Here is a 27591-nt window from a genome sequence, read left to right as displayed (position 1 = left end):
AGACCATCTGTGAGAGAGGAGGCTTGGAGTTGAAGTGGTTCTTTGCCAGTCTAATATGTGAGGAAATTATAATACCAGTAAAATCATTTTTAAACAGTAATTTTTATCCCTTGACAATTTATTGAAGAAAAGTGGTCCACTTCTTACCTCAATGATATTTATACAATAACATACGAATTTCTGTGCCTATCTTTCATTTGTTTTTTTGTTTTTTTGTTTTTTTGTTTTTTTTTTTTTGCTTTTCTTGTCTATTCAGGGCTGCACCCCATGGCGTATGGAGGTTCCCAGGCTGGAGGTCCAATTGGAGTTACAGCTGCCAGCCACAGCCACAGCCACAGCAATACGGGATCCAAGCCACGTCGGCAACCTACACCACAGCTCACGGCAACGCCAGATCCTTAACCCACTGAGAAAGGCCAGGGATTGAACCCACAACCTCATGGTTCCTAGTCGGATTTGTTAACCACTGCGCCACAATGGGAATGCCATATACCTATCCTTCTATATAAACATTGCTCTCTGACTCATATTCTTATTTTCTTCCCCAATCACCTCCTTCTTCACTCCCCCAGATTTTAAAACCCTCCTGTTCTAAACACTACAGTTCTCTACCTTCCTTTAAAAACGCAGAGATATGCACAAGCCACATGTGTACAGCACAGTCGGTCCACTATACGTGAACGCCCTCAGGGAACCACCTGCCTACTTTACCTTTTGTGTATCTTTGAGGCGACTTTCCTTCATCCTTTTTATGGATCTCGTGAAAAAATTCACAACACTTTTGGGAAACAGAGTGATGTTTAATACTTCCAAGATCGGGGTCAAGAATGGAAAGAATACTGTAGGGGAAAAAGATAAAAAGAAGCATGGTGAATTTGCAAAGTTTACCTGGAGCAATTACCATGTGCTCTACCAAAATCAAAAAGGTGAAACCACCAGGGTACTCAGCTGGGAGCCAGTGCCTCTATGACTTTTACTGAGACTTCCAAGCCAATGACTGAGCCAGAGTAAGTCCACATACAGTGATGTCATGTAGTAGCGAGGTCAGTGGCCCTTTGGGCATCTTTGGAATGATGAGAGGATGTCACTACATTCTGGGAACTTACAGTCTTTAGCTCTTGGACTGGCCTCTCTTTGAAGAAACCAGATCACAATCTGTTAGTTCAAGTAATCAAACTGTTCAAAAACAATAATCGTGACAGAAATAATACAAGGTGTATCGTTACACCACTATGGAATGTAACTATAAATCAATAACAGAAAGAAAGTATGTGGAAATTGAATATCACACTCCTCGATAACCAATGGGTTGACAAAGATAGCAAAAGGGCAATCAGAGATTACTTTTCAATGAATAAAAATGAAGACACAACATACCAACACTGATGAAATGTAGCAAAAGCAGTGCTCAGAGAGATATTTATGCCATAGGTTTCGATCTTTTTTTTTCTTTTTTCTTTTTGCTATTTCTTGGGCCGTTCCCACGGCATATGGAGGTTCCCAGGCTAGGGGTTGAATCGGAGCTGTAGCCACCGGCCTACGCCAGAGCCACAGCAACGCAGGATCCGAGCCGCGTCTGCAACCTACACCACAGCTCACGGCAACGCCAGATCCTTAACCCACTGAGCAAGGGCAGGAACCGAACCCGCAACCTCATGGTTCCTAGTCGGATTCGTTAACCACTGCGCCACGACGGGAACTCCATAGGTTTCGATCTTAAAAGGGCAAAGATCTTAAGTAAATAATCAAACTTTCTACCTAACACACTGAAAAGAGAGGAGGAAACAAAAACCTAAAGTAAGTAGAAGGCAGAAAATAGTAAAGACAAGTGAAGAAGTTACAATGAACAGGAGAATAAAAAATTAGGAAGAAAATCCTTGAAACCAAAAGTTGGTGCCTTGGAAAGAATTTTTAGCTAGATTGGCCAAGAAAAAACAACCAAATTGCTAGCATCAGAAATGAAAGACGTGGGATTACAACTGACTCTTTGTTTTTTTATTTCTTTGCTTTTTAGGGCTGCACTTGCGGCATATGGAAGTTACCAGGCTTGGGGTCAAATCAGAGCTGTAGCTGCCAGCTTATGTCACAGCCACAGCAATGCCAGATCCAAGCCATGCCTGAAAACTACACCACAGCTCACGGTAATACCAGATCCTTAACCCACTCAGTGAGGTCAGGGATCGAACTCATGTCCTCATGGATACTAGTCGGGTTTGTTAACCACTGAACCATGATGACAACTCCTACAACTGACTTTTTAAAAATGAGAGGAGTTCCTGTTGTGGCTCAGCAGGTTAAGAACCCAACATAGTGTCCATGAGAATGTGAGTTTGATGCCTGGTCTGTCTTAGTGGGTTAAAGATCCAGCATTGCCGCAAGCTATGGCATCAGTTGCAGATGTGGCTCAGATCCTGCATTGCTGTGGCTCTGTCATAGGCCTGCAGCTGCAGCTGTATCTCCCATTTCACCCCTAGCCCTGGAATTTCCTCCAAATGCTGCAGCTGTGTCCCTAAAAAAGAGAGAAAGAGAGAGAGAGAGAGTGAAGGATTATAAAGAAATCTATGGTAGATTCCTGGTAGCTCAATGGGTTAAGGTTCTGGCTTTGTCATTGCTGGGGCTTGGTTCAACCCATGGCCAAAGAACTTCTACATGCCATATAGCATGGTAAAAGAAAGAAAGAAAAGGAAAGGAAAACAAAAGAAAATAAATCTGTGTATAGTCAATAACTTTCAATCACCCATAATGGAAAATAATCCGAAAAAGTGAAAATGTGTGTGTGTGTGTGTCACTGACTGAATCATGTTTTTGTATACTTGACACTCATACAACATTGTAAATTAACTATGCTTCAAATAAAAACAGTAATCTATGAACAACAGTATGCCAATAAAATAGATAATTTAGATAAAGGGACAAGATTCCTAGAAAAACATAAACGGACTCAAAGAATTAGACAATATAAATACAACTATAAGAGCTCCAAAGTCTGAGTTAGTAACCAAGAAACCACCTACAGTTTGTCAAAGAAAAGCTCAGGTCCAAGGGGTTTAATGGCAAATACTACCAAAATATTAAAGAAGAATTAATACCATCTTAAAAGAAACTCTTCCAAAACTAGATGGTGCAACACTTCCAAATGTATGAATCTGATACTAAAACCAGGCAAAAATAGCACAGATAAAGAAAGCTACAGGAGTTCCCATCGTGGCGCAGCAGAAGCGAATCCGACTAGGACCCATGAGGTTGCGGGTTCAATCTCTGGCTTCGCTCAGTGGGTTAAGGATCCAGCATTTCCCTGAGCTGTGGTGTAGGTCACAGACATGGCTTGGATCTGGCATTGCTGTGGCTCTGGAGTAGGCCGGCAGCTGTAGCTCTGATTAGACCCCTAGCCTGGAAACCTCCGTATGCCCAGGGTATGGCCCTGAAAAGAAAAAAGACGAAAAAAAAAAAAAGAAAGAAAGACCAACATAACTTATACCATGGATATACAAATCCTCAAGGAAATACTAGCAAACTGAATCCAGAAACATATAAAAGGTGATAACACACCATAATTAAGGTGTAGTGTGTAATACATATTACATATCAAAGGAATAAAAGACAATGACCATGTGATCATCGAATAGATCCATAAAAAGCACGTGACAAAATGCAACACACCCTTGCGATAAAAGTACTCAACAAACAGGAACAGAAGGGAGTTTCCTCAACTTGATAAAGGGCACCTACGGGAGTTCCCGTTGGGGCTCAGTGGTAATGAACCCGACTAGTATCCATGAGGATGTGGCCCCGCTCAGCAGGTTAAGGATCCGGCATTGCCGTGAGCTGCAGTGTGCATTGCAAAGGTGGCTCAGGTCCAGTGTTGCTGTGGCTGTGGCACAGGCCGGCAACTACAGCTCTGATTCAACCCCTAGCCCAGGAACTTCCATATGCTGCAGGGACAGCCCTAACAATTAATTAATTAAATTCCATTTCTATACACTGTAATAAATAACCCCAAAATTAAGAAAATAACTCTATTTACATAACATCAAGAAACAGAATATTTAGGAATAATTTAACCAAAGAAGTGCAAAACTTCTACCCTGAAAACTGCAACATTGTTGAAATGAAAATGATATATAAGTAAATGAAAAATATTGTATGTACATGTCTAAGAACACTAAACATTGTCAAGACAGCAAATCTGCAGATTTAGTGCATTCCCTAGGAGAATCCTAGCTGGTTTCTTTTTAGTAATTGAAAAGCTGACTTTAAAATTCATATTCATTTGCAAGGGGCACAGAAGAGCCAAACACTCTTGAAAAAAATAAAAGAATAAAGTTGTAGGACTCATACTTCCTGATCTCAAAACTTATCACAGATCTATAGTAAATCACAAATCTATAGTGAACAAGGCAATGTCATATGGGCATAAGAAAGATACAGTGAAATAGAATAAAATTTAGACTCCAGAATTAAACCCAGTTTTCTATGGTAAACTCAATGTTGAGAAGAGTTCCAAGACCATTCAATGGAGACAAAATAGTTTTCAGTGAAAAGTACAGGGACACCTGGACGGCTATGTGCAAAAAATAGAAGTAGACTCTTATCTCACGCCATATATGAAAATAAACTCAAAGCAGACCAAAGACCTAAACTTAAGAACTAAAATGATACACCTCTTAGAGGAAAACCGGCGGGTAGATCTTTATGACCTCAGATTTGGCAATGGACTCATAGAGATGACTCCCAAAGAACAGGAAAGAAAAGGAAGAAAACAGAAATTGTACATAATGAAAATTTTAAATTTTGCTCTTCCAAGTGACAAGGCACCTATAGAAGGGGAAAAAAATCTTTTTAACTCATCTCTCCAATAAAGGGCTCTTATCTGGAATATACCACGAGCTCTTAGACCTCAACAACAGAAATGCAATCCAACTATAAATATAAATCTTACAGTGGTGCATTATACGGTATGTGAATAAAGCTACTGAGCTATTATTAAAGCTATTATTAAAAAAAGAAAGAGGTGTTCCCTGCTGGCTCAGTGGGTCAAGGATACAGCATTGTCTCTGCTGTGACGCATGTCTGATCCATGGCCAGGGAGTCTTTACAGGCCCTGGGGCAGCAAAAAAAAAAAAAAAAAAAAAAGGTGAAAAAGGGAAGGAAGGAACAAAGGAATGAAGGAAGGAGGGAGTGAAGAAAAGATAAAAGAAAAAGAATTCAAGTAGACTACATACTTATTGAGAGAAAGAATGGACTGAAGAAACTAAATTTTAAGAGCTTCCTGCTGTTTTCCACAAAGGGGTCTTGTGGGTTGTTGAGGGAATCGACGTTCACTCCAAATGCTGTGCTAGTGATCACGTCCATGCTGTAGGCCCCAAAGATGCTGAGGAGAGAAAGATAAGAACGATTAAAATCCACCTCTCTTTACTGGCCTTACCCAACGCATGTAACAAGAAGCGCCTGGAAAAATTGGATGTCCAGCCAAGAGAGGTAAAGAGCCACACTCTTTTAGAACCATTTGCTGGATCATGGAAGAGTCTATGCTATCAGACTCACACATGAGGTGTGTACCAGGTGCCCGTGATGCAGCTGGCCCTGTGCTGGGGTGGTGGGGACACTAAGGCAAGTTAGACTCCCCCATAATCAGACAGAATACCATAGTGTGTTTTGACCATGGGCAACAGGAGCCATACAAGCACTGTGTCTGAGTAGGACACAGGGTATGATAATTAACTCATCCTGGGGGGAGTCAAGAAAGGGGACACTGGCCTCGCCTCAGTCCTTGTGCTCAGAGCTAGTTCCTCTTCTGCACGTTACAGAACAGCAGCCTCCTGTTCTGAGCTGCCAGGAACATCCGCCCTCCTTGTCTTACACCTCTGTGAAGACTCCTGAAAGGTTAATCCTTCACTCCAAAGGTGATACAGAGAATCCCATAGTAAGCGGTCTTGTGTTCTCACTTCTCCTGAGCCATTCTCAGTTTACGCCTGCTGTTCCTGCATGGTATGTATATACTTTTATATATACAATCTGCTTAGACAATACATGCTATGGTCACCCTACCCATAGCCTGCATGGGGCCTTCTCTCTCTTGAGGATGAAGGAAAGCCAAATGGTGGTTAAGAATCAATATTAGGATTTTCCCCAGGAAAATTCGGAAGAGCTTGAAGTCATTTCAAGTTTCACATTGTAACATTCCTACCCAACCCACTGCCTGCCATTACCTACCAAGAGCCTACCCCCACTGTTCCCTACCCTGTATGTGCAAAACTTGGAACGTGCACATGCGTGCACATGCGCACACACACAGGCGCCCACACAGACACACACACTTTGGCATAAGAACATTTCTCTTTTCTAAACTATGGATTTTTGTCTTTCTGAATGGCCAAAGTGGCAGGTAAACAGGTAAGCTAAACCCTGGCTCATGCACACAGAAATCACCTTCTCTCTTGGCTGCCCTGACACTCAATCTAGGGTGGCCCCCTGAAGAGGTACCACCACACACGTACTTCTGTCTGCTCCTTACGGTGACTCAGCAGTGGAGATCTGGCTCCACAATGGGCAGAGGGAGGGTCTCAGCAGAGCTCAGAACCCCCGCAGCTTCACCTCTACTTACTCTTTCATGGTCACAGGTTTGCCTTTCTCTGCTTCCTTCCTCAGGTTGCTCACCAACAAGTCTCCATAATGGCTAATGATGGGGAACATCTAGACACAAAATAAACACCACCCGAAGTTAAATGCAGAGACTCGAGTCCTAGCAGGACCTGGCTTTCTCAAGCATGGAGCAGGAAGTGACATTTGACATTGAATCTTCGAAAGTGTAACAAGAAAAGACATCATTAGGAAACTCAAGTTCAGCAGACTCTTCTTTGGAAAGGGAGTATGACCATTTTCTACCTGTCCCTAGAGTCATTATTTAAGTTCATAGTGGAAAGCTCTCTGCTTTGCTCACCTCCTTGAGCTTTCCACTGGTGAAGGTCGGAGACAGCAACGTTCGGATTCTTTTCCACTCTTCATCCTCAGCCAGAGAGACAGCACTTCTCATAGCACCACGTGGACCAAAAGACTAGAGTCAAAAGCCAAACACAGTGACCCTGTGTTAAATTTTGGAAGTCTCGACAGTTGTAGAAAATGTCTATAATACAAACCAATTATTTAACGAACGCTGACGGACGGTCTAGTTAGTAGCAGGCCCTATGCTAGATGCTCAAGAAATATTTATCCTAGGGAGTTCCCATTGTGGCTCAGTGGTAATGAGCCTGACTAGTATCCATGAGGACACAGGTTCGATCCCTGGCCCTGCTCAGTGGGTTAAGGATATGACATTGCTGTGAGCTGTGGCATAGGTTGCAGACGTGGCTTGGATCTGCCATTGCTGTGGCTGTAGTTCAGGCTGGCAGCTGAAGCTTTGATTCGACCCCTAGCCTAGGAACTTCCATATGCTGCAGATGCAGCCCTAAAAAGAAAAAAAATAGTAGGTAATACATTAATATATTAAAAAATAGATTTAGGAATCTGTTTGCTGTTCTGAAGAAATGTTACAGTTACATAGAAATCCTTTTCTCTTCCATTTTCCTCCAGTGATAGAAGGAAAAGGAAAGGGATAATTCTGTTTCTCAGCTTGGGATTGGAGGATCAAGCCAATCTGCTTGAGACTTTTTTTCCATCTTCCAAAATTATATTCTGTTTTAAAATGGATACTTCGAACACCCATTCATGATGGAAACTTACCAACTTGATAGATAAGAAATTTCTATGTAATAACATGAATATGCGACTCCACATTAGAAACACAACATCATTTGTAATCACTCCAAGTAAAATAATTTGTTAAATACATAGTTAACAAAACATGTATAGAATCTCTATGAAAATGACACAATGTTGTAAAAGGAATCAAAGAAAACTTAAACAGAGAGACACACTGTGCACATGGATTGAAACTTTTTTGGGGGGGGACCATAAGTTTTGACCTAATCAACACATAGATTTTCCCTTCATTGATCTATAGGTTTATTTCAAATCTTATCAAAGTCCCAGTGTCTTTTGGTAAACATGCATAAACTGAATCTAAATTTGTATGGAAAAAGAAAAGGATCTAGTAGAGCTAAAACAATTCTGAAAAAAAAAATACAGTGGGAACAATTTTCTACATGCTACGATTTACGATACAGCTACACTAACCGTGATTCCCGGCAGAGGGCTAAATACATAGACCAGTAGGCAAAATAGAGCGTGAAAAATAGACCCACACAAATAGGTCTAAGTAATACCTGACAAGAGGGCAACAGCCATACAGTGAAGGAAGAGCTGTCCTTCCACAAATGCTGGTGGAGCAATTTAGACATTTATAGGCCAGAAAAAAAAATAAAAGGACAATGACCTAAACTTCACATGATATACAAAAAGTAACACAAAATGGATCATAAACACAAAATATAAAAACTATATAATGTTTAGGAGAAAATCTGCAGGACCTAGGGTTAGGCGAAGAGTTTTCAACTTCATGCCAAAGGCGTTACAACCTATAAAAGAATAAAGGATAAATCTGCCTCATCAAAAAAATTTTTAATTGCTTTACTAAGACTCTGATAAGAGGAAAAAACAAGCTACATACCATGGCTATAAAAGACGAGTGAGAAGGAGCCTGATGAGGATGGAAGAGTTCTATACATTAATTGTGGTGGTACAACTGTGAGGTACCACCTTACACTAGCCAGAAAGGCCATCATCAAAAAGTCTACAAATAATCAATGCTGGAGAGGGTGTGGAAAAACGAGAACCCTCTTACACTATTGGTGGTAATGTACAGTGGTGCAATCACTGTGGAAAACAGTACAGAAGTTCCTCAAAAAACTGAAAAATAGAACTACCATACAATCCAGAGTAAACCATCATTAGAAAAGATATATGCACCCCAATGTTCCCTGCAGCACTGTTTACAATACCCAGTACAGGGAAGCTACCTAAATGTCCATCAACAGAAAAATGGATAAAGAAGATGTGGTACACATATACAATGGAATATTACTCAGCCATAAAAAAGAATGAAATAATGCCATTTGCAGCCACAATGATGGACCTAGAAACAAAAATACTAAGTGAATTTAGTCAGTGAAAGACAAACATCATACAAGATCACCTATATGTGGAATCTTAAAAAAAAAGGGGGGGGATAAAGAGCAGAAACAGATTCATAGACTTTGAAAAACATATGGTTACCACAGGGGACAGGCGAGGAGGATGGGAAGGATGGACTGGGGGTCTGGGATTGGCATATTCACACTGAGTTATATGGAACAATTGGCCAACGGGGGCCAGCTGTACAGCACAGAGAACTCTACCCAGTATTCTGTGATAAGCTATGCAGGAAAAGAATCTGAGAGAATGCATATATCTATATGTATGTCTGGGTCACTTTGTTGTACAGCAGAAATTATCACAGCCTTGTCAATTCGCTAAACTTCAATAAAACTTAGAAAGAGAGATACAAAAAAAAATTATGGTGGTAGTTACACCAATTATATACATATGATAAATTTCCATAGAGCAATACACACACACCAAAAGAATGCACAGAAAACTCATAAAATCTGAATAAGCTCTGTGGTCTGTGGGTAGTATCGATGTCAATTTCCTACTTGGAAACTGTATGATATTTATCCACAGTAGCAAGAGGGAAACAGGATGTAGGATACACAACATGGCACCACCCTGTACTTTTCTCTTTTGACAGTAACCTGTGAATTTATAGTTACTTCAAAATAAATATTTAATAGATACAAATTTAACCTTAAAAAACTGATGCTTACCCGCCGGTTTGTGAAGACAGAATAACATTCTTTCACGAGGACCGTTTTGATCATGTCTGGATCGGTGATAGCCAACACGGGCTGCCGACCATCAAAAAACCTGGGGAGGGAAAACAGGTCTGATTAAAAATGATCTGGTTTCTGCAGCTGGAGCCACCCTGGAAGTCCAGACTCTCACCCTGACATTACATAATCCTTCCTCCTAGAGATCACAGTTAGAAATAAGATTAGAGGGAGTTCCTGTTGTGGCTCAGGACTAGTATCCATGAGGATGAGAGTTCGATTCCTGGTCTCATTCAGTGGGTTAAGGACCCAGCACTGCCATGAGCTGTGGTGTAGGTTGCAGACATGGCTCAGATCTGATATTCCTTTGGGTGTGCTGTTGGCCAGCAGATGTAGTTCCGATTTGACCCCTAGCCTGGGAACTTCCATATGCTATGGGTGCAAGCCCTAAAAAGAAAAAAGAAAAAAAAGGAAAAAAATTAGAACATTTGCTAAGTCTAGGTGTTGTGGACATAGGTATTTCCTATGCCATTCTCCATGATTTTTATGGAATTTTTTTTCCTTTTTTGGCAGCACCTGTAGCATATGGAACTTCCTGGGCCGAGGATTGAACTCACACCACAGCATCGGCCTAAGCTGCTGCAGGGACAATGCCAGATCCTTAACCTGCTGCACCACATGAGAACTCTTCTCCATTATTTTTATATGTTTTTAATATTTCATTATCAAAAAGGCAGTTGGCCTAGTAAATAATGGAGGGAAAGTCAATTATCTAAGAAGGAAAAAGTAATTAAGTAGAGTCCACTCACTCATTTTTGCAGATATATCAAAACCATAAACGAGGCATATGAAATTTGGAGACACAGAGATCATAAACATGCAGCAATTTGTCTGAAAATGGAAGAAGATTTGGAATGCACCACAAGTGAGAAGAGGACAATGAAAGATTTCCCTGTCTATTTTTTAAATTTTGCTTGCTAGTCTACATGTTTTTAAAGGAAATGTTATATTAATCAGGAGATATACTGGGTAGCATCAAAGTTAGAAAAGCTTGAAACCAAAGGACAAAGAGAATAAAGACATCGAGAGAAAGGTGCAGATTTCATTTTGAAAATACATTATTTTCATTACTTATATTTATTCTTCTGTACGAATTCCAAGTGGGCCTCGGGCTCCATGTAGGTGGCCTCCCGCAGCAGTAGGGTGGGCCCACGTCTGACACTCGTACCACTCAAAGCTGACCCTTCACATGTGCTGCGTCCCAACTGGCCTGATCTCCTGACTGTCAGGATTCCTGTTCATGGGAATGGGCCTCGGGCATGAGGTTGACTCTAAGTTCATTACACTGTCTTCTGGCTTTTGTGTCCCGCTATCCATCATTCACAATCGCTAGAACACAGTGGAAGATTTCCTACAAGTCAATTATTCTCTCTTGGACCTCCCAGAGGGATTTCCAATGGTTTCAGGATCACAGTTAAACATGGATGAGAACCACTGCTTTATTACTGCCCCTTTCCAAAATTATTCTGAAATTCAGAGGCTATAAGGGGGTGTCAAGTGTATTTAGAGCTGAAGCAGAGTCAAAAGGGAGTGAGGAGGCACATAATCTGCTCCCCATCTGATGGATCATATTTCTTGGATGATTCCCTTCTTCCCCGTCATGTTTTAAAAAAAAAAAACACATGGGTGAAGAAAGGACAGTGGTTTGGGGGAGGAGGGTAACTTTTTATATTCATGATCTCACTCCAGCCTTAGTACTTCTTACACCATCAGTTAAAATTCAGATTTGGGGGGCCCCACCCCAGACCATACTGATTCGGTATTGCTGGTGGGTGGGGTCAATATCTGTATTTATCACTTGCTCTCCTATGTGGTTCTACTTGACACCCAAGCATAAGCATCATTTCCTAATGAGGAAACTGGGATTCTCCATCAGGAGCTCACAGGTAGTAAATGTTGGAGGGGCAGCTGGGGCTGGGCCAGGGAGGATCTAATGCTATGTGTCCTTCACACTGAAGCAGGTTGTCTTTTCAGGGTCATGCCAACTCAGCAGAGCCCTAAGGTTGCTGAGGACTTGATGAGAGAAGAGAAAACGCACAGAGAGGGAAAACCCTCTCTCACTTCTTCTCAGCAAATAATCACCATGTACACCTCTCCTGCTGTTCTCACCAAACCTCCAGAAATCCTAAAATTCATCAGCCCACAGGACACACTGTGGATTAAAAATATCCCACATCTTCTCAAAGGAAGAGGAAAAGCGTGCATAAGCCACTAATTGTATAGGCTTCTATTAAAAAGGCTTCAGTTAAAAAGACATAACTCTATACTCACAGAGAAAGGAAAAAATAAATAAATAAAAGTTAAGAAACAGTTTCCCATTTCTGAAGGCCTTTGTTCTCCCCCAATATTTTCCCATAGCACATGTTGAATCCAAAACATAAATAAAGGAATTTTGGCTTTTAATTAAAAGTGAATCATGTGGGAAGGGGCAATAATATATATTGATGTGCACACATGAGAAGGGTCTGGAATTATGCATTTTATGCAATTAAAGCCATCCTATAAGTTATCCAGTGGCTCGGTGGGTTAAGGATCTGGTGTTGTACTGCTGTGGTTCAGGCCACTGCTGTGACATGGGTTCAATCACTGGCCAGAAAACCTCCACATGCTGTGGGTATAGACAAAAAAAGAAGGGGAGGCACCTTAAGGAAGGAACAATGGGGGGGAAATGAATAGCAAAACACTGGGTAAAGAGATGCTAGGGGTCCCCGAGCCTCCAAGTCTGGAGCAAAGTGCTGACTCAGACTGGGGAGCTGGACACCTGGTGACATCTGGGGTCCCTGGTGGAACAAGCCTCCCAAGCTTTACCATAGATGGTTTCCTCCCCAGGAGCTCTGAGCTGAGAGGGTCCTCCACGCCACAAGGGGGAGCTGCATCCCAGCAAGTCTAGGCAATGGAAGGTTCCAGAACATCATACTCACCCCCACATTTTCCCATACTGTTGAAAACACTTTTTGTCAAAATGGTCAACACCCTGCAAGAAGAAACAAAATTAGAATATTAATCCAAATGTATTGAACCCTACCTCTTTAGGAGGCAAAAATGTCTTCCAACTCATGAAATCAGGCTACTGTTTTGCATAGGCAGTTGCAGGGAAATTCTTACTCAGAGACGTCTTAGAGGAAAGGAGGGAAAACAGAGGAGATATGGGAAACAGAGAACTTAAAATCACGCTTGAATTTTCTCCAACTGTTATAGATACTGAAGGCTTACCTTTGCCTGAGAATATTCAGTATCTCCTTGTCTTCTGTGAGAAAACTGAAGCCGGGGGAAAGTTAAGAGTGGCCTAGACACCCTTTCATCTCCCAGCTAAACATCCTTTCCATTTCTCTCATGAGCCCTCTCTGGATTCCAGCAGAAGGAGGAAGTTAAAGACACCAGTGAGCTTTATTGGTCTAGCAATTATGTGTTGAATAAGAAAGTGAGTGAATGAATCACAACGTAGATTCATTTTCTAGTTTACTAGATCAACACACAAAAAAATGGAGAGTGCTGCAACCCGACAAAGATGCTATAATTTACCCTGAGTTTACGCTTCTGTAACTTAACAAAACAAAAACTTCCTGTGACTAAGTTTCTGCTGTAATATATGATGGTGTAACTATGCAAATAAAGGTCCCCAGAAATGTGCGTCTTGGGTGCATCTACTAGGAGGTTAATCTACTAGGAGGACGAAAGGAAAGTATTGCTTTTACAGGGGGAAAAAAGTTCAGGAGATTAGGCAGTAACCAGACAATGAGGGCCTCTGTTGGGGGAAATCAGGATCTGAGATACGAAATTGAACCTCATGTGTGCAAGAAAGGAAATCTGAGCCAGAGAGCAGCTTGCATACAAGACTCTCTCCCTGGGTATCTGGACATAGTTCATGACCCTCAGTTCAGGCACCAGGCCCTGGGCAAGGCATCAGAGCTGAATCAACCACAAAAGCTCTGCCTAAATTCACAGTCCATGTGTCACCTCGTACATTCCATTCAGTTAAATTAAATTTTTACTAATTTTGTCAAATCATATCGTTTTGATTTATTTTATATAAGTGATTCTGCCTTGTTTAAAAAACTTCACATCCTATTTAGTGGTTAACTAGCTGAAGTAAATAGACAACCACCATCTTGCCCCTGTTATACCTACTCCCTGCTCAGATGCACCCATAAAGTGCCTCCTTTGAAGGCACAAAAGTGAAGGAGAAAACTCTTGCTCCATCCCTTAAAACCCAAAAGATGTCAGGGGTAGCAAAAGTGGAATAGAGCCACAGAAATAACCACAGGCATTAGCAGGTCGTGAATGGATTCATGTTCGTGCGAAATACCCAAAGGTAAACACTCAGGCTGCTTAGAAACTGAAGTTACCCAGCAAACCAGGAGGAAGAAGAAAACGCTATCCAGAGCTTATGCTGCCAACAGGAAAGTCTGACTCTAAGGAATGCAGCTGAATGGGCAATGACCAGGAGCCCCTTCCGGCTTTTTTCCTGATATTTAGGAGGACTGTGCCTCTCTGGGAATCTGCACCTGGAAGAAGCGTCTCTTCACAATACTCACAAGACAGAACATCAAGTCCTGAGCTGAATCAGCCAGAGAGCTGGGCTGTCGGATTCAGGCAAAATCTGAGCTCCTAACAACTGCAAATAGAGGTGTGATGTAAAACTGGCCATGTGCTGGGTGGGGCCCAAGATGTCATTTCTACCACGTATGAAATCTCAGAACTTCCTCCCGAGGAGAACAGTTTTACTGTGGAACTCAGCTGGAATTTGCAACCATAAGAAGCAAAGAGGGAGTTCAGACAACACACACCTTACGGTAGCCCAGGATATTTCCAAAATAAGGCAGAGGTCTTGGCCCAGGAATCCCCAGCTTCTTAAAAAGGCCATGTGAATAAGTCCCATATCTATAAAGTGAAAGAGAAAACCAGGTCACAGGGATTATGGAACAGGGGCTGTCTCATAACTGACTCAGAACTGGAACAGTCGACCTAGGGAGGTAACATGTAGGCAATAAATAATATCGGCAACTCCCAAAGCAGCAGTTACATTCACTCATCACCTCCTCTCCCACCACCACTATGAGACCCGCAGAAGGTAATGATGATTAGCTAAACGCAGCCGAATTCTTCATGAATTGTAGAGTGAACACTTGATAGATGTTTTTTTTTTTTTTTTGGTCTTTTTTGTTGTTGTTGTTGCTATTTCTTGGGCCGCTCCCACGGCATATGGAGGTTCCCAGGCTAGGGGTTGAATCGGAGCTGTAGCCACCAGCCTACGCCAGAGCCACAGCAACGCGGGATCCGAGCCGCGTCTGCAACCTACACCACAGCTCACGGCAACGCCGGATCGTTAACCCACTGAGCAAGTGCAGGGACCGAACCCGCAACCTCATGGTTCCTAGTCGGATTCGTTAACCACTGCGCCATGACGGGAACTCCTGATAGATGTTTTGACTTGGAGTGCTCCCAAGAGGTTCAGGCTGGAATTCTTCCAGGGAATTACTCAGATTTCTTTCATAACTTGACTCTTAGATGATTTGGAGAGTCTCATTCAAAGTAGAAGTGGGAAATTTCTTTTTCCATGTCCATGAGTTTTGCTTAACAATGCCCACATAAAAACAGAGTTAATGGAGAGTCTACTGTAACATTGTTCTCACAATTTTCTTGGAGATTCTTATGCTTTTCTTTCCCTCTATGTCCTGACTGCATTTTAGCATTTAATTCTTCTTAAGTCTATCTTCATAATTAGGCCTTACCAAACAATAGTGTACTTATTTCTATAAAATGAAAAAAACTATGTTCAAAGCTTCCACTGGCATCGCAGAAATGTGAGCACATTTCAGCTATGCCCACGTCTCTGTTTCAGGCAATTTGGTTGATCTGAGCTACAGAGAAAAGTGAGTTTCCATATGTTCCCTGAATGTAACTGTATAAATGAAACCAATGACACATGAATCCATTTCCTGACCATTCTTTCGCGAATGGTTCCTGGGCTCACAACCTGTGATGTTCACCTGCTAAGCAAAGTACCCCAAGTACACTCATTTTTTTCAAGATGCTCAGTCACGAAATAGTTAGGTTACTGCCTCTGTGCATTAACTATGCCAAAAACCCATTAAGGAGATTGCTCCCTATGGCTGGTGGACTTGCAACTCATCTTCCTGTGTTCTGTGTGGAATTCCACAACTGTAGGTTTTAAAATAATGCAAGCCTTCTCAATCTGGTGTTTCTGAGAAGCAATGGCATGGAGAAGAGAGGATGAGGGGAAAGGCCGAAGGTATCATTTTAACCATGAGGTTGCTAGTACTCCCAATCTAACTCTGTAGAGGCAAAGTAGGAAGACATGCTGAAAAGTGTGCTATGTATAATTGGTTCAACATGCCCTGCAGGTGCTTTCAGCTAAAAGCAGATTTTCCAAATTTCATGTACCTTCCTGCAGAGAGCAAAAGAAGCATTGCATGACATACAATGAATAACCATAAACATTCCAGAATGATCAAGACCTTGTTTCTTCTTTGATGCTGAGCTTTTAAGGTCTTACGGGTTCCAAATATTCTGTACGAATCCATCACATTTTACATGACAAAATAAACACAAAAACTGCATGAAAGAAACTTTGTTTGAAGATGCAGAAGGGGCACCTTGGCCAAGCACAGCTTCCAAGGGTATTGGAATGGGTATTTGGCTCTTTCCTCCAGAAGAGTTGGTGGAGGCGTGGGCATCAGCTTCCAAAAAGGGAGTGACCTAGGGTATTTCCATCCCAGCTCCTTCTTCACCCATCACAACCAGGGCAAACAGATTTCTCCTTCTGAACTCTCAGTGTGTTACATGAACTCAAAACTGATGCCAAGACACAACTACAGATCATCATGCTAAGTGAAGTAAGCCAGAAAGACAAAGACAAATACCATATGATATCATATATGTAGAATCTAAACTATGGCACAAATGAACCAATATACAAAACAGAAACAGACTCACAGACGTGGAGAACAGACTTGTTGCTGCCAGGGGTGGGGGAAGGGAGTGAGATGGTCTGGAAGTTGGGGTTAATAGTTGCGAACGATTACATTTAGAATGAATAGACAATAAGGTCCAAGGTCCTGCTATATAGCAAATCCCTAGGGATAGACCATGACGGAAAATAATATATATAAAAGAATATATATATATATATGTATATTTCCATGATGGAGAATAATATATATATATAAAGTAATATATATATATATATATATGCCACTTTTCTATCCAGCAGAAATTGGCACAACACTGTAAATCAACTATGCTTTAATATTTTAAGAAGTGATACCAAAACATTGAATGAATGTGTCAGAATGAATTGGTCCCAAGGAATGATCTGGTCCAGTGTCTAACCTCACATGATTCCATGTAAAGGCACAGTGTGGTCTGGGTGAATTCTTGGATTGCTTTCCAGCTTCGCATGGTTTGGGAAAGCTGCTTTGAGTAAAAAGGAAGGGCCTTACAATAAAGCCAATCATTCTTATTGTGTTTACACTGTGCTGGCATCAGGAAAACACTGTCTGCAGCTACTGACTCTTGGTGGCAGCAGTATCTTCTAAGGCTACTGTGATGTTTGCCTGGTACTGACACTACCTAGTAACAGCCCCAGGGCCAGATGGACCACACATCATGTGACTTAGATGGGGACCCACCCCAGGCTTCAAGCAGATGAGATGCCAACTCTGCTGACCTCCGGTGGGACCAGGTCAGACGATCATCTCTGGGAGGTCTGCTCTGAGGAATGAGGACTATTCTTCCCTGCATCCTGACCCTCCCAGGATGCCTCCCCCATTATCACTGGCTCCCAGGCGCGCTTACTCGCCTGCACTGAAGATTAAAATAACCTGCTGGCAGGTGTATTTAAAACAACCTATATCAATCACAGAAATATATCTTTCTACACTAGATTTCATTTCCTGACATGATCCTAGAAATGTCAGCTTATTTATCTACCTTTATGATCAAAAATACTGAAGAGCAGATTTCTTTTATCCTTCAGAAAGAACATGTGGGAAAGGGTCTCATATTATTAACAAATCTGTTACAAAGAATGAATTAAAAGGTGTCAATTTAAAAATGTCATGAAACAGAAAACATATTGCCACATACCTGAATCACAACCATTACTTTCAAAGAATTAAAACAATATTTATGCAGTTCATGATTTCCTACACTTTTCTAGTGAAAGTGAAGTTGAGATAGAGGTCAAATGTGATATGGATATGGCCTTTCCTACCCACTCATTGAGAGGAATTTCTCTCCCAACCTGCTCCATGATGTCAGGAATCCCTCCACTGAAAAAAATTCCTCTGTTAGACGATAGTGATTCTTCGTCCTATACTGTGCTTAAAGGGAAAAAATAATTAAATATGACATGTATGTGTAACTGGGTCACCATGCTGAACAGTAGAAAAAAAGGTATTGGGGAAATAACAATTGATTACAATTAAGACTGCTTGAAAAAAATAAATAAAAAATAAAACAGAAAAAAAACAGGAGCTGGAGTTTGGCACTTGTGCCTTTGTAGGTAGGTTGTTAGCAGATCTCATATCATAGGGAAAATAAATTTCTATGTTGACGATCTCTCTCTCTCAGATACTGGAAGAAAAGGTAAAAGAAATGAATAAAGTATCCAGATTTCTGCCAAGTCTCCTCTGTTCTACAGATTTCTGATTTGGGAGGTAGAGAGTTGTGCATAGAAAGAGTGGGGGATGGCACTCTTAGAGATGAGTGCCAAAGAGGGGGCATGGCGTTGGGGGGGGGAAGCTGAGTCTAAGAGACGGGCAATGTCTCCAGCCCCTGGGTGACCAGGTGCCTTATGTGAATGACACCTGGGGTAGGAGAAATGGGACCAGGAATCCCTGAGTGACACAGGGCCCAGCTGCTCTACACATCTCTGGTAGCAGACCCAGAACCCAGAAGGTGAAGACAATGGAACAAAAACCCGGTTGACTTCATGTCTCCAGGACCCCCAGAGCTTGGGAAGGGGAGGGTACCCCACTGCACAGGGACCCGTTGGTTAAAATCTTCCTCTGGTGGATTCTGGTCCATGGAAACGGGTCGTCCATCAGAAGATCTTCCCTGGGAGCAAATAATGTCACTAAACTCTGCCAACTACAGAAAATAGGCACTTGGGGGCAGGAGGTTGGTTACTCCTTCCACGGGACTGAGTCAATGTCACTAATATCAATAATACTCCCTTTGCTGTTTGTGGACCCACAGCTTAAGCACCCTTCCCTCCATTAACTCTGATCTTCAAATCAGTAAAGGGAAAGGGAGACCTGATTAGCACCTAAGGCCAAGGGAACAGAGCAGACAAGTCTGGACGGCTACTCACAGATAGAGGAGCACCAGGCTGGTAGCCAGGAGAACCCAGGTTTCTGTGGAAAAGCCTGGGATCAGGTCCATGGCCACTGTCCTCCGTGATTCTCTCCTCGGATTTTCCTTTTAGCTGGTTGTGCTGTGCTTTGCCTGCTGCTTTCACACCCAGTGATGACTCGCTGAGGCTGAAAGATTTATATGCTGGGAAGTGGGTGGAGCTGGGGTTGCAGCCAGTGAAAAAACACCAGTGCTCTTCCTGCAGGAGCCCTCCCCCCTTGAGAGTTGGCAAAGCACCATGGACACTCAAGTTTGACCTCCTTTGAACTCATATTCTGTGAGAATTCAATAACAACTCAATAAGTGTTATCAGTAAGTCCAAAGGTTACAGAACTCAAATAAAACCACTAGCCATTAATCTCCTATAAAATGTCATGTCTCCCTTAAGCTGCCTGCACTCCAAAATACTTTAAATCCTCCATGCAACCTAGGTCTATAAATCTTTACCCATGCCATTTCCTCTGCCTAGAAATACCCTTACTTCCCCAATAAGGCACTTACTCATTCTTCAAATCCCAGCTCAAAAAAAAACTATTCTGTCCTCAGAGACATTTCTAAACAACCTACTCGAGCAGGAATAACTGCTTCCACTTCAGGACAATTCCTATCCCCCTGAACACATGTCTGTTATCCACCAGGACCATGGTTGGTTTCCACAGCTAGTTCCCTTACAGATGGAGAGCTTGGGCACATCTGGGTATTTGTCACCCTTATGTCCCTGGTACCTAGCACAGTGCTTTCTACAGAGTAGGCATCCAGAAAGATTGGTGGAATTGAGTTTGTGGAGGTGAGACTGGTGGGCCCTTGCCTGTTCTTTCCCTGTGGTTCTTTGGTGACTGCACCATCTTCCTGGATTGTTAACACAACAAGAGATCCTGGATGGGCCTTGGCCACCATCTCTGCACATTCAGGACCATCTATCAGGATTCTGTTGACAGGAGGCCCCCAAGGGAGAGGCAGGGCGTGGAGGAGATGGTGGTGTAGCAATTCAGGGTGGCTCCTGTCCCACTGACAGGGCCCGCAGTCGACAGAGAGTTAGACAGAGTCTAAAACAAAAATGGCCCCTCTTTGTGGGAAAACCACCAGTTCAATAACAGCAGAGGAAAAGCGGCCCAGTGGCCAAGTGGACTTCAACCTCGTTATCCACCAGGGATGTAGCTAATATAGCACAAAGGTCTCCAAAAAGTTGGCAGGAGGGTTTTCTCCAGGGCAAAGGGCATCAGATTGGATGGCTTCCTGCTTTTTGACCGGTGGGGTATTTTCAAATGCAGCTGGTAGGAGGAGGCCAATAGACAGCGAGAAGCTGGTGTCACCTGAGAGCCCCTGCCATACACCTGATGGGAGAGAATCAAGGACTGAAAGTCCTGAGATTCCTCTGGCTCATTAGTATCCCTCTGAACCAAGTTTTGCATCTGTTTGGCAGAGAACCATGGACGATATAAAAACCAAACCTCTGACGTTCTTAAACCTCAACGGAAATGGAAGACATCTAAGCGGCCCTTGTGCACTTCTCTCTCTCTTTATCCTTTTTCACTTTTGGTTCTTCTGGCCTGAAAGTCCCCAGAGCTGCCTCACACTGACCTGAGTGGGTGAGTGGCTCATTGGTAACATGCAGTGAGTCCCAGCTCTGTCACTTGCCCTCTTTGATTTTCTGGGGTGTGTGTCGTGCAACATGAAATTTCTACCATCATCATTTGTCATCTTTGGATTCAGGCTTTCTCCAGGAGGCACCTCTTAAAATCCACAGCTGCCACTGGAAATTGTAATGTGTGAGTATACCTATTCCTCTGTGCATTGATTCAAAGCCAAGTGGGTGACTGTCAGGTCCAGGTCCTGTGCTGGGCTGTGGGCTATAAGCCATACAGTCCCCTCCCTTGGGAGCAGCCTCCCCATGGAGGCAGTGAGACATACGGCCAGGCCCAGAGTGGGGCACACCTCTGGAATCTCTGGGAAGTGGAGCCCTACAGAGAGGTAACCAGGAGAGAAGAAGGTGCAAGGTCGAATATCAACAAAGGACAGAATTTGGAGGCTCAAAGATGCTCTCAAGGTAGGATAGAAAGTCCTAGGCATTCTGATGTGTTTCTGTCCCCTTTTGGTACCTCCTCTGGGCACCATGAAGTAGAGTCATGTAGAAACTGAGGCTCAGGGAGTGCAAGGGGCTTCCCAACAGCTGTGGATCAAAACATGTTAGAAATAAGCTAATATGAAGAATGATTGGCAAGTCTACTGCTGCTCTGAAATGCCGGTATTCAGTGTGTGCCATTTCATGATGAGGGTCGCTATGGGAAATAGGGAGACCCAAGCCTGCAACAGCAAACTGCTTAGAATGTGGGTTCCTGTCTCCGTGGTTACCCCTGCCCAGGGGCTCCCCATGTGTTTCTCAAACCACAGACTCCTTCTCATCGCAGGAAGAACCAAGACAGGTGCAGGTCACAAGGCTCCTGTGGGTCCTGGGTAGGATTCAACTCTCTATTCCTGACTCAGAGGTACACAAAATACATCCAGCATGGAAGATGAGGGTGTCACCTGATAACTACTGTCAACTTAATTCACTCAAATTAAAAGCCTTTCTTATTCTTCTTGGAAACAAAACCGCTGAGGAAACTTATGCATTCATCGTCCTCCAAAACACATACTCTGCTACAATGGTTTTCTCACTAAGCTAATGGAACCATTTGCTGCCCTATTTGCCTCAGGGCCTGGTCCAGTCGATTGGAATCTAACTCAGTGGAGAAAGGCTCTTCATGGTTTGAGACGAAAATCTAGCCAGTACCATCTTCTAACCAGTGAAATGGCCTTGATCTGCAAGGGGAAATTACGGAGGACATGATTTTTGTGCCCCTTCATTCCACAGCAGAGAACAACTAACTTGAAAAGTCTGATGTACTAAGGTTGTGAAGGAAGACATTTGTGCCCGAAGGGCACCCAGCCCCCAAGTCTCTCATCTACTCATTTGTGTACTAAGGGGCTCAGCTTGTACTTTTTTTTTTAAAGGGAATTCTTAGTTTAATATGAACATACAATATCATGTATCAAAAGCAGTAAATGTAACTTTGCTCTTATCTCATACATATATAAAATAATATATATATATATATATATTTGTCATTGGTTAGCATGTATTTTCAAAGCTCTGTCTTAAATGCTTAGGGTGCAGATATGACTAAGATTCAGACAAAATTTGGGTTGAAGATAGATAATAGATAATTATGGTTAATTACCTAGATAAAAGAAATCCAGAGTCCTCATCAACTATAAATGGCTTATCTTTTTTCTCAGTCTTTATCAACTGGTCAAGGTTGAAAATCAAATAACACTCAAGGAAGCTTTAGGCTCGGGTATCAGCATAGGTGAACAGGGTGTCAGGAACTCAGTAGTGCAAGATGCACCATCAGTCTGCTATTTGCATCCTTTCATATGTTAGCCCAAGTGGCTTGTCTCCTGGGAAGCCTGTCCTGATTTTCTCTGGCTGAGGGAAACAATCACGGTATGAGGAGGAAGTGTTGCTCTGGAATGATAAATGTGTTAGAGCAAATTTCACAGGTTACGATCTGGAGTGTCGTAAAAAAAACATGATTGTTTTCATTGTCATTTGTCTAGAGGTATTTTGGGATTTCTCCCTTTGTTTCATCACTGACTCACCGGGTTTTTAGCAGCACATTGTTTAATCTCCATGTGATAAATATTTTTCTTCCTGTCTTTCTGTGCTTACAGTTTCATACTTTTTTTTTTTTTTTTTTTTTTTTTGCTTTTTAGGGACACACCTGTGGCATATGGAGATTCCCAGGCTGGGGGTCCAATCAGAACTACAGTTGCTGGCCTATGCCACAGCCACAGCAATGCAGGATTTGAGCCTCATCTGTGACCTACACCACAGCTCACAGCAATGCCAGATCCTTAACCCACTGAGCCAGGCCAAGGATTGAACATACAACCTCAAGGTTCCTACTTAGAGTTATTTCTGTTGCACCATGACAGGAACTCCTAGTTTCATGCTTTTGTGGTCAGAAAAGACACTTGAAATAATTTCTATCCTCTTAAATTTGTTGAGGCTTGTTTTGCTCCCTAGAATGTGGTCTCTCCTAGGGAATGTTTCATTCAAGCTTGAAAAGAATATGTATTCTGTTTTGGTTTTGTTTCATTTTGTTTTCTGGATATAGTGTCCTATACATATCAGTTAAGTTCCACCGATTGTGTCCTTTAGGGTCTCTGCTGCATTATTGATTTTCTCTGGAAGATCTGTCCATTGATGTCAGTGGGATATCAAAGTCTCCTACTATAATTGTATTTCTGTCATTTCTCCCTTTATGTCTGTTAGTATGTATTTTACATATTTAGGTGCTCCTATATTATTCTGGATATACGCTGATGAGTGTAATATCCTCTTCTTGCATTGATCCCTTTATTATTACATACTACCCTTCTTCTTCTTTCTTAAGAGATTTCGTTTTAAAGTCTGTTGGGTCTGATGTGGGTTTGCGACCCTTGCGTTCTTGTTATTTCCATGTGCATTTCCTCTGTGAATAACTCTGGCAGCTCTAACAAACTAATATAGATCCCTTCTCCTTCCTTCATGGGCTGGAGCAACAGTGCCTGAGGTCACACTGATTGTACAATAAGTATATTTTTGTCTCTCCAATTAAAATATGGGACTCTCTGGGTGGAAAGCACAATTTGTTCTATTCTATGTCCCTGGGGCATAAACTGCTCTAGCTGGCATGCTGACTTGGAAGGAATGCATGAATGAAGAAATCATCTCCATTTTGCACAACCACCTTCAAATTTTAGTTAGATGGGGAGTGCAGAGGTCACATCACTGTAACAAAGCCAATTGATTACTTGTAAATACTGGTTCTTAGGGTATAACATGAGGGGTCATGGCGCAGGATGCCATAAGCCACTTACAAGTCACTGGAATAGCAAGGATAGGGCTTTGAGAAAATGTGGCCAAATCCAGGACCACTGACATCTGGAATGGCTGGCTTTAAGTCCAGGGTCTGCTTTGGCACTTCACCTGAAGTTAGTTCAAGATAAGTCAATCCAGCAAAACTGTAAGACTTTAATACCTAGATCTTCTATCACTTCCACTTCTCAGGCAGAGACAGAAACAAAAGCCCACCAAAAAATGGAGATAACCATAAGCTGGGTTTAGGGGAAAGTCCATAAATGCACCAATGTGACCATAGCATGGGGGCAGCAGGGTGGGACCAAGAAAGGGACAATGCCAAGGAGGGGGCAGATGTCAGGGCAGGATGTACATCCAGAAATAAAAAGAAACAAGTCAACTTATGGGAATACCACAGGCACAGCCAAAAAAAAAAAAAAAAACAAACAAACAAACAAACAAACAAAATAAAGCACCTTATAATTACAAACTTAATACAAATTACAAACTTCATGTCACAGGGCAGCATCAGAGAGGACGAAATGGAGAAAAAGTGAAACCTCAAAAAGTATCCTCAGTGGAGATCCCGTCATGGAGCAGTGGTTAACAAATCTGACTAGGAACCATGAGGTTGCGGGTTCGATCCCTGCCCTTGCTCAGTGGGTTAACGATCCAGCGTTGCCGTGAGCTGTGGTGTAGGCCACAGATGCAGCTCGGATCCTATGTTGCTGTGGCTCTGGCGTAGGCCAGTGGCTACAGCTCCAATTAGACCCCTAGCCTGGGAACCTCCATATGCCGTAGGAGCAGCCCAAGAAATGGCAAAAAGACAAAAAGTATCCTCAGACCTCCAGGGACTAAGCCGCTCAGAAAACTGGCTCTTCAGCAAAGTGATCTGTGGCTAAGCGGGATGCTGCCATCTCTTCTGCAGCTCAGACCTGGATCCCCACCACGAAGGCCAGTCTGTTGGTGGGTCAACACGTGCTTGGAACCATTCCCAGTCTCCTCTGAAACAACTTCCTAAATCCCCTCAATAACCCCATGAAGCAGGTGCTATTTACCACCCCTGCTGCCCAAGTGGGAAAACTGACGTTCCCCAAGGTCACCTCCCTAGGTCACCCAGTTTATAAGCGGCAGAGCTGGGTAGCAAATCCAGGGGGAGAGAGCCTGCCCCTCGACCCCCTCCCCCTCCTGGAGGCACCACTCTTTACCCTCCAATCACGACACCTGTTGGGCACCCCTGCCCCCACTTCACAGGTGTGCCCACAACCCTGTACACACACCACCACACTCTCATGGGGGGTTTGCATCTTCAAACAGGACTCTGTGGAGAGGACAACTGTTGGCCTGTAGAAGTGAGTATGGAAGTAGAGACACTTCCATGTCTGAGGGCCTTCCAGCCCCATGGATGAGCACCACGCTGCAGAAGGTATCAGCCATGAGTCACAGGAGGGGAAGTGAATCCTGAATTAATCATTGTTGACTATGGTCCTGCCTCTGCATCTTTGACTCGTAACGGGATAAACCTGCTTCCTCCTAGCTTTTCGTCTGTCCTGGACACTGCACAGCCTAGATAGACCAGAGAAACCTGTCAGAAACTGAAACCAGAAGAGCAATTTGAAGGGAGGGCAGGAGAGAGCTCCATGGATACAGTGGCAGCATTTCCCCAGGGTCACGGCAGTGCACCTTCCCTGCTTCCCCAGGCTTACTTGTGACGAAAAAGGCACACTTAACATGGGGTGTTTCTTCAAGGCTTACTCATCAGTGTCAGTAGCAGAAGAAGTTACCAGATTCCTTTCCTGGGCTGCATGTTCATCCCCCAGTCATGGCAGTGTTTGCCTCATTAGTAATTAAAGCCTGCCTCATTCTCTGGAGCATCTCCTGGGCCAAACTAAAGCCACTTCACCTGGGAGTTTGCACCTCCTGGGGGATGGGAGAGTCTGTCTATGACTCACTGATGGGGTCCAGAAGGCTGGTCCCCTGCCTCAAATTGGGATCCACTCTGTGTTACAAATCTCAGATCTCCCTGTGGGACCAGGCTCCACAGAGACCCCTCTTCACTCAGCTTTTCCTCACACTCCACGCAGCTCCCTGCCCTCCCTTCTCCAAGGAGCCCTCCCTCAGGAAAATATTTGTACAAGAACCCCCACCTCAGGCACTATTTTCAGGAAACCTGACTAAGGCATTTGCTGAGCCCCACATAATAGAGGCACAGTAACATTCAGCTAAGAGGCCATGCAGGTGCTGACATTCACTCAAACTCTGTAGGCCAAGATATGAAAAGGGTGGGAGCTTGTCTTCCTTTGCCCAAAGTCACTGACTTTGCTGGAGTTTGAAGTCCAGGGGCTTCAGCTTCAGACCATCCCGATCCCCATCTCTCAGTCACAGTGTGGTGCTGCCTCCTCCCACTAGAATAATACAAAGTCTAATGTGAGGGGTGGGAGATGTGTCAGCCAAGAGGCATGCTTTGGCCATCATCCTCAACAGTCACAAACTTACTAATGACTCTGTTCAAAAGAACCGTGTTCCTGACCATCTCAGAGTAAATTGCCAGCCAGAGACGTCACACCCCCGTAGCCCCCCGACACAGAGACGTCTCCTCTGTGAACAACATGCCCTCCGAGTCAGGGCGTTAACACTGATACATCACTGCCATCCAACCTCAGGGCCCCAAGTCCCCACCTGTCCCACCTACGTCCTTATAGACAAGGACCCGACCCACACATTACACGTTTAGACGTCACCTCTTTGTCGTCTCCTTGGGTCTGGATCATTTTCAGTCCGTCTTTGGTCTTCATGACACTGTCTCTTTCCAAGATTACAAGCCAGGTACAGACCAGGAGTAGAACGTTCTTCAGGGTGGGTTTGTCGGAGTCTCTTCACGATTGCCCTCAGGTTTGCCTCCTTGGCAGGAATAGCAACCAGGTGAAGTGACTTCTTCCCACCGCATCCTGTCAGGTGAAGGGTGGTCAACCCATCCCATTTCTGATAATGCTCTCTGACCCCTTGATTTAAAGGGTGTCTGGGTATTGCCGCCACTTCTTTGGCCTTCGGTCTCTGTGCCTTTCCCAGAGCTTCCAGCAGCACTCTGTTGGGACAGACTATCTGGAGGTTCACAACCTCTGTCGTCCAAAGAAGCCCCTATGAGGAGGGTCCAGGGAGGAATTTACCATTTTCAGTGGAAAACAAGTGGCAGTTACTGGATATGAAGACTTCGTACTTTGGATTTAGATTTGCCGCACCTATCTTTATCGTAAGACCCCAACTGCTTAAAAAACAATTCCTGAGACAGATATGAAGAGGAGCATTTTTTTAAAATTTTTCTTCTAAATATTTATTTATTTTATAATGATTTTTTTAGGAGCATTTTAAAAGGTGCAGTCTCTGGGAGAAAATATTTGCAAATGAACGGACTGACAAGGGATTAATCTCCGAAATTTATAAATACCCCCTACAGCTCAATAGCAA

The 27591-nt window shown here is 43.2% G+C and overlaps 2 protein-coding genes across 2 annotated transcripts in view; both read right to left on the bottom strand.

The window, feature by feature from the left end:
* CYP3A46 (cytochrome P450 family 3 subfamily A member 46) overlaps positions 1-19324 on the bottom strand; it is a 31973-nt gene extending 12649 nt beyond the window's left edge. The window contains 8 exon segments of the mRNA NM_001134824.1: positions 712-839; positions 5223-5371; positions 6605-6693; positions 6941-7054; positions 9801-9900; positions 12785-12837; positions 14651-14744; positions 19201-19324. Of these exon segments, the coding sequence (NP_001128296.1) occupies positions 712-839; positions 5223-5371; positions 6605-6693; positions 6941-7054; positions 9801-9900; positions 12785-12837; positions 14651-14744; positions 19201-19271 (798 nt within the window). The 5' untranslated portion in view covers positions 19272-19324.
* CYP3A22 (cytochrome P450 family 3 subfamily A member 22) overlaps positions 1-27591 on the bottom strand; it is a 92461-nt gene that overhangs the window by 12398 nt on the left and 52472 nt on the right.

Source organism: Sus scrofa, chromosome 3, assembly GCF_054392235.1.
Source record: "Sus scrofa isolate SSC_HxYL_T2T_F1_AM1 chromosome 3, Sscrofa_HxYL_maternal_Yorkshire_Landrace_v2.0, whole genome shotgun sequence".
In the NCBI taxonomy this organism is placed as follows: Eukaryota; Metazoa; Chordata; class Mammalia; order Artiodactyla; family Suidae; genus Sus; species Sus scrofa.
This window is presented reverse-complemented; position numbering and strand designations above follow the sequence as displayed.